Source organism: Charadrius vociferus, unplaced genomic scaffold, assembly GCF_000708025.1.
Source record: "Charadrius vociferus isolate BGI_N301 unplaced genomic scaffold, ASM70802v2 scaffold744, whole genome shotgun sequence".
NCBI lineage: Eukaryota > Metazoa > Chordata > Aves > Charadriiformes > Charadriidae > Charadrius > Charadrius vociferus.
Genome location: NW_009648252.1, coordinates 947,021 through 955,575, shown reverse-complemented (window position 1 = coordinate 955,575; position 8,555 = coordinate 947,021). Strand labels below are relative to the sequence as shown.

Here is an 8,555-nt window from a genome sequence, read left to right as displayed (position 1 = left end):
GCACAGCCTTCTGGCGTGTCAGCCACTCCTCCCAGTTTTGTGTCATCAGCAAACTTGCTGATGGTACACTCTATCCCTTCATCCAGATCATCGATGAATATATTGAACAGGACTGGGCCCAGTACTGACCCCTGAGGGACACCACTTGTTACTAACCTCCAACTAGACTCTGCGCCACTAACCACAACCCTCTGAGCTCTATCTGTAAGCCAGTTCTCCATCCACCCCACTGTCCATTCATCTAAGCCACACTTCCTAAGCTTTCCTGTGAGGATGATGTGGGAGACAGTGTCAAAAGCCTTGCCAAAGTCAAGGTAGACAACATCCACTGCCCTCCCCTCATCCACCCATCTAGTCACTTCGTCATAGAAGGCTATCAGATTAGTCAGACAAGTTCAGTGTAGGAAATAAGCTTCTTTTTTTTGGAACAAACTTATTAGAAGGCTTTCTCTGTAGCAAAGAAATCTGATAGTTATGCTCATTTGGATTTTTGTAAAATTGACCGTTTTTTCAAGAAATAAATCTTTAGTCCCACACAAAGAGGATATTGAGCCTTTGTGGGTATATCAGCGCTTGTAGTTAGTATCACTGTATACCATTTTGCCAGTGAAAATTACTTCACTGAAACAGCTTCTCCTTTTTACAAGTGAGGGTGGTTTGGTTTGGTTGGGCTTTTTTTAACACACTAAGCAAAGTTCTGTTCTACTATCTGTGCCCACACTGGAGTGCTTTTCTGGAGTAGCATGTCAATACCATTTGGTAAGTATTCCCACTGTAGACAGACAGTCTCAATTTGAGAACTCCTAGGTGCTCTGACTTATTAAGTTAATGACAGTTTTTAGGAGTAACTTAATTATGTGGAGAGACTGGTTTCTAAGAGGTTGCATCAATGAACAAACAGTTACAAACCAAATACTATAATGGAACTGATAGTGTAAGCACTGTCATACTGACACGACATTATTTTGAAAAGCACAGTATCAAAATGAGGGTTGCTGTCTCCATATATCATTTTCCATTGCCTAAGATTACTCTGAATAAGTTGAAGGATGATCTTCTAACTCCTTTCAATTTCTAACAAGCACTGTTTCAATTTATTTCATATAGCATATGGAACAGACATAAAATGGCAATGAGATAGGTTAAATTAAACGGCTAAGCTATAAAGTGAAATTATCTTTAAACCTCATGTTACTTATGGTTAAGATCCTCATATTCAAGGAGATCTGCTTTTAGAATCAGAGTTTACACATCTTTTGCTAAGAAGACTGTTTTAAAAGTAATGAAATAATTGTTTCCACTGTTTTTTGAAGACAGAAGCACTAACACAATATTGTTATGCTATTATCATGTAAACTCATTCAAAAGCTTGACTGCTAAAGATACAGGACATTTTATGCAAAATCAGTCATATCATTTGGAAACCTGTGTGTCAGAGGACCTGCTGTACATTCCAAGTAGTAAGAAATCTTTGAGAAAGACTTCTACCACTATAATTCCCACAGGCGTTTTCCTTGTTACACTTTCTCCCATGTGGAAACAAACATTTTCTTTTGTTTCATGAGAGCTGATCTGCCAAAAAGGAAATATTACAAAAATTTCCCATGATTTCATGAGGTCAATCCTGACGCCTCAGCCCTACTGTGTGCTAATAAACAGCAATTTAACAGCAAATATTAATAATTTATTTTCTGGTAAATTTTAAACTGCTAAATACAATCTAACTGAAAAAAAAAACAAACTGATAAAGATTCATGCAAAGAAGGTTTTGATAACTTTATGTTGAACAGAAACAAGAGGCTTACCAAAAATGGCTATTTATCATCTTGCATGTTCCCACAATACTTATGATAACCTACAGTAACATTCATGGTACAGTATATCTCTTAGGATTTCTAAAGTTCTGAAAAAAATGAGATTATTGTAGTTCCAGGCCTATAATGTTTATACTGTTCCATCCTAGTCTGTCTGACCATCAGCTTATTCTTTCTGGCACGTCCATTTTCTTACTCTCATTACACCACCTGCATAAACAGATGAAATTCCTTCTTGTATTTTATATTCTTTACGAAGGTGACCTCAACAGCAGAGGAGAAAGCTAGAAAGTAAAGCTGCTACTGCTAATAATGAAGATTTTGTTATCACCTCATGTTTGTGTGTATGTTAACTTTTCTTTCATGGTTTGACTATATTATTCTCTTATTCAGATTTTGCATCTAAGTTCTATTCAAAATAAAATAAGACCAATAAAGATGAAGTTAAACATTATTTTCTAAGCAGCAATACAAAACTGATGGAAAGACTTACTACGAAAACTCTACCTCTTTAGAAAAATGCTGTTGAGACAAATATGTCTTGATACTTGTTTTTAAAACCAGCCATTATTTAAGGTACGAGCCTGAAAGTTACAGGCTTATTGTAAAGCTGAAAGCCTTGAAAAAATTCACTTCCTCAAATTCTTCCTATGGTAATCTTGGACCTTAAGATGTAAAACAAAAATGCAGCCCTTGCTTCAAGGGCTTTGCAACCTACTTGGTATCTCTAATTTAGCTACTTACAAAACATATCTGCCAAAACTGTAACGTAACTATATGCCTGAAACCAGAAAGAAATAGAATAGTGATGACTACTGCACCTCAGCAAGAGAGACCAAGCACTGCCTACCCTTAATCTCTAATCTTGTTCTGAAGACTTGAGATATTTCAGTCCACAAGACATAAGCCTTGCCTTGACAAGTTACTTCAAAAGACTGGCAGTGAAACATAGGAGTCTTTCAACTCCATTGACCAAAACATGATAGTGAAAAACAATGGCTAAAAAAACCATTGTCTCACGTGTTTCCTTATGAAATGCGTTGAGGTATTTCAATATGCAGTGAAAGATCTGATTACAGCTCCTGTAGATGTACGTGACGGCTAACTACCTACTTAAAATACTGACACAGTTACAATCCCTGCAGATTGGAGTTAAGAAACTGTGTCTCTATTAAAATAGCCAATCTCTGAGAAACTGTGCTGTCCAGTTAGCAAGGTGATAAGAAACAACTATTTCGAACTCAGTGATCATGCACAGAGACAACACAGGCTGAATAGGAATAAAATTACATTCCGTTCTCAGTTTAGGTACTCATTCCTAGCAATTACTCCAAGGCAGTGGGTAGACAGATACTATTTTGACAAAGATTTTAGTAACTTTATTCTAATATCTTTATAGGTACTAAACTCTCTACTAAATACTACAGTAATTCACTGGTACAGCAAGCAGATTACATTCACACAGAAGAGTCAAATTATTTTTGAGAGCTGTAATAAAGATTAGGTGTGAGCAAAACTGATAAAATTATCAATTTTATTCCTCAACCATTAGACCTAGTTTGAAGTTCTCCCAAATACTGAACCACTATTGAGATTTTTGAATGGAGATGCCAAGATTTTGCTAATTCTCTTGAATAACAGGAAACTGAGGTGTAGCTGCTTCCTGAAAATTCCAGAGAGGAATAAGCCACGATTTTCTTCAAAATAAAAGAAAGACAATTCTCGCAGCACATCTCAGTTTAAAAGCATATTTCTATGCAAATCAGCAAAGTTATGATCAACAACTTGAAAATGTCATACTAACATACTTAGTGAGGTATTTTCCAGATAGTCCTATTATTTGCAAGTTAAGGATCTTGTTAGGTGCTCAAACAATGATTATAATTTATATTGAAGTTATGCAACAAGATGCAATGCTATAAGCACTTATTAGTATTGACCTCACTGGAGTCCTTCGAAAAAGACCTTCAACAAAATCCCAAGTGACTGAATTACTGCTAATTAGACAGAGGGTCAGGTTGAAGTTTATCAGATTGAAGTCAAATTAAGCCTCTGCAAAAAGCCTCACAAGATAAAGTCTCCAGTGCACAGAGGAGATGCAATGCAATTATTAGTAAATACTTTTGTTGAATTCTCAGTAATTGTTCTGTTGAAGAAGACCTCAAATACCTCACACTGTCCCACAGCCTCATAGAATCTATTGTCACTTCATCACCACTAAAAGGCAGCCAATCACTCACTGACGAAAGACCTGACTAGACACACACACACACAAAAATCAACCACTGAAGAGATTTCATGCTTTCAATCACTTTCAAGTTATGCACAACAAGCTTGGTTTCAAGCTCTGTACCTTATTTTCTGCTTAAAAGTATTAAATACCAGCTGAAAGTTTAGTTCTACGGATTACTCAAATATTAACTCTTACTTATTCCTCCAATTAGGAAAAAAAAAATCCAAAGACTCAGGATAAACAGGAAGAGTCAAAGTAAATGTGATGAGAAAGACTGAAGACAAATGAACCCTGATGAAATTATGACTAGGACTTCTCCTGTTAGAATAAGCTGAGACCACCACTGCACATAGAACTGGCCAGCAAGAGTTTTGACAGTTCATATTCACCTGCTTCTACAAACTCCTTCAAATAAAGTTAACATTCAAGTGTAATAAGAGCTCTGTTATATAACAGTGAATGAATGAACCACTTACTCCCTTAAAACTTACAAATAAAACAATTTCGCACAGATGGCCGCCTTTTTTTTTTTTTTTGTTATAGCACCAAATAGAATTGGTACAATACAAAAATACTGAAGGTAATTCAGCTACTGGAAAGCATATCTGATTTGTCGTGTCACACAATTTTATAAAAGCTATTCAGTTGGAAGGCAATAAATGAGCATTCAAGTGATTTACACACTTTCGGATCATAATTTTTTACACAATGTTTTATTTTTAAAAATATATATATGCTGTATACTATTATGTTTATTCTCTGTGGTATAATAAAATCATAAATCTATCTGATGAAAAATGGATTGTATTCCAATTGTATCACTGTAGCGCATAGAGCTGCTCTTATCATACCACTTACAAAGATCAATGGTAACTTGAAAATGATTTCATTCCATGCTACCTCTAATATATTAGCAATAAAAGGACTCTTTTTAATTTAAAAGTCACATCAGCTGCTGTCCATCTTCTTTTAAACTCCCCTCCATTTCTGAAACTGACATATTACAGGAGCAAAATACCACCTGGTAACTAAAGGGCTACTTTCTGATTTTCCTTGAGAAAATTAGTTTAAAAACTAGCTTAAGTGTCAATTCAGCAGAAATACAAAGCTTTTCCTGACATGCGTTGCTCAGTACCACACCCTAATCCTGTGATGACGTTCATGTAAAATGTAACATAAAATGTTAACTGATACAGAGTACCATCAAAAGGAACAAACAGCTGGCCTTCTTTCCCACAGTCAAAAGTTTTCTCAAGCAGCAGCACATATTTTACACACTTTAGAAACAAAGAGAGCAGTAAAGCATGCATTCCAAAGACTCATCTTGATAATAAACTGTCTAACTCTCAGGCTGGCTCTGCATAATGATGACAAACCCACTTGCATTTGGTAGAAGAAGAGGTGACACCACCTGCCAAAAATGCTGATGCTGTTTTTTCCCAGATACACAAGGCCACAGCAACTCAAAACTTAAGTATCTATAACCGTGTTATGACCTCAACTGAACTCTAAGGAAGCATCTACATTTCACTGATGTCAACAGCTGGAAAAGTGTAGCATGAAATCGCACTGTGCAGTGGTCCACAACAGCATATTTCCCAGATCTTCACTATCATTGCTACCCTGGGATAATTACTATTGCAACCACATTTGTAAACACTGAATTTTTAAATGAAAATGTTTAAAATGTGAGATAAGAGTAATATAAATAAAAAGCCTGAAAAATCTCTCAGCCTGGCATAAGCAATATAACAATAATTCAGAGATGACCTAAATCAGTTTTCAGTGAGATACAGCAATGGCTTATCTCCATCCTTCAGGAAGCTGTTCTGGAGCAGACAAAGACGTCTCACAAATGTGGGCTTCATTAAAATCGCAGGATCTCCAAACAGATGTCACAAAAGGCATTCGTTGAAATCATACAACTATGTAAGATGCGCTGTTATACAAAGGCAAGCATTTTCAAAATCTAACATAAAACTATGCTTTTTTTTATATTTCTGAATGTACACTCCTGTTTTTAATGGGGCAACTAATTTATTTGCTTAGGAGCATCTTTTACAGATCAAAATATTTTAAAGGTACTAAACAGTTTAGGCACAAAACACTGCCACCACCTTTCAAATAAGGCACAAAACTTTGAGCGGATTTTTTTTTCAGTCATGCAAAAAATCTGCATCAAAAAAAGAACTCTTTCAGTATTCCACTGTTTCCATAGCAGTACCTGTTCCTCAGGGGTCTGTACTGGGACCAGTGCTGTTTAACATCTTTGTCCGTGACATGGACAGTGGGATGGAGTGCCCCATCAGCAAGTTTGCCAACAACGCCAAGCTGTGTGGAGCAGTCAACACGCTGGAGGGGAGGGATGCCATCCAGAGGGACCTGGACAGGCTGCAGAGGTGGGCTCATGCAAACCTCATGAAGTTCAACAAGGCCAAGTGCAAGGTCCTGCACGTGAGTCAGAGCAATCCCAAGCACAACTCCAGGCTGGGTGGAGAATGGATTGAGAGCAGCCCTGAGGAGAAGGACTTGGGTGTGTTGGTGGATGAGCAGCTCACCATGAGCCGGCAATGTGCGCTGGCAGCCCAACAAGCCACCCACACCCCAGGCTGCATCCCCAGCAGCGTGGCCAGCAGGGCGAGGGGGGATTGTGCCCCCCTGCTGGGCTCTCTGGGAGGACAGGCTGGGAGAGTTGGGGGGGTTCAGCCTGGAGAAGAGAAGGCCAAAAAGAGGAGACCTTATAGCAGCTTTCCAGTATTCAAAGGGCACCTACAAGAAGGCTGGAGAGGGACTTTTTACAAGACCATGTAGTGAAAGGACAAGGGGGAATGCCTTGAAACAGGAAGAGGGAAGATTTAGATTAGATGTTAGGATGATATCTCACTGTGCGGGTGGTGATCCCCTGGGGCAGGTTGCCCCGAGAAGCTGTGGCTGCCCCATCCCTGGAGGTGTTCAAGGCCAGGTTGGACGGGGCTTGGAGCAACCTGGGCTGGGGGGAGGTGGCCCTGCCCAGGGCAGGGGCAGTGGGACTAGGTGGTCTTTAGAGTGCCTGCCAACCCAAATCATTCTACGATTCTATGGCATTGATTTTTGGAAACCTGTACGTGACAAAGAAGTGAACAATGAAATATATTAAAAAACATATTCTACTTAGAAAATGTATGGCAGCATAACAGTTTTAACTGAAATAGGTAAAATAATGGCTTATATATGAAAGATTAATATATACTAACTTACTTGGTTTTTCTACTTCCATCAGAAAAGCTTACCAAACATACGGAGTTCAAATTTTGCCTTTCTGTAAAATTCTGTGGGTTTTTTGGTGAATAAAAATTCTATCCCATAGCTGTAGGAAATACAACTGTCATGGGAATACACATTTTCTTCCTTCCTATCACACCTACTGCCGTAATTCCTAAGATTAAGATGATTCAGCTGTTAAAAATATCATGCAGAGAAAAACTATAGCACAAAAATTATAGGGCATTAAAAAATTTGTTAAATGCTGAAGTGGTTAAGGTAAAATTACTACTGAAATAATTATCAGCATTTTAACTTACAGCTAGAAAAGCAGAAAAAAAAATGTATTTCCTAAATGTAATGACTTTCACTAATACTTTGGACACAAATAAAATAACTCTTTACCTAGAAGAGTTCTTCTTTATTTTTTCATCAAGATCACTAATGACTTGTTGAAACTCCAATTCTCCAGGAAGGACACTTAACAAACAGTCTAAGTTGGAAGAATCAAGCGAATACTCTCCTCCCCATTCCATTTTCAGAAACTGTAAAACAGATACAGGAAAGTGGTTAAATAATGAAAAAAATCAGTCTAGAAGTATGAAAATACACAACATTTTGTTCCTTGGAAATACTTAGATTAATAAGGGAAGTATTCATGTAGGGAACTATAAAATTATTGTTGATTAGTAAACCCTGTGAGTCCTTCTGAGCGATACAGAGAGGGCACCTGTAAAATAAAAGCAGAGATAAATTTCATAATATCTTGCATTGTTTTGGTTTAAAAAACACAGTTCTTTTACCTTAATCTTCTTTTACCTTAATCTTATTTTTTTTTTTTTAGATTTAGAAAGAAAATTCTCAGTATTATAACTGGAAACTATAAAAATAAATACATTAGAGGGTAAATTTATTTTCTGTGTGCTTATAATTTCTGTCCAAAGAGTAACTGTTTTCTGGAAATTGAGCCCATCATTGCAACTAACTAGAACATAAAAATCAAGACCAAAACACTATAATGTACTAGAAAAAAAGTGTCATCTATCTTTGTACACATTTTACTCAACAAATACTTTGCCAAAACACAGGTCAAATCCACTGGCCTACTCAAACTAAGACACTAAATCCCAGGCGTCTTTATATCAGAAGCAAATCATTACCGGAGTTATTTTTCCTGTTTTCTGTTTTTTCTGTATTCTCTTTTTTGAGAAATAATGAAGTTGATTTTATAACCAGCAACGACTTACTACTGAAGTTAAGGAAAAAAT

The 8,555-nt window shown here is 37.0% G+C and overlaps 1 protein-coding gene across 1 annotated transcript in view; it reads right to left on the bottom strand.

Moving 5' to 3' along the window:
• KIAA0825 (KIAA0825 ortholog) overlaps positions 1–7,825 on the bottom strand; it is a 19,064-nt gene extending 11,239 nt beyond the window's left edge. The window contains exon 1 of the mRNA XM_009884329.1: positions 7,693–7,825. Within this exon, the coding sequence (XP_009882631.1) occupies positions 7,693–7,823 (131 nt within the window). The 5' untranslated portion in view covers positions 7,824–7,825. The remainder of the gene's footprint in view (positions 1–7,692) is intronic.
• Between the last annotated feature and the right edge of the window lie 730 nt (positions 7,826–8,555).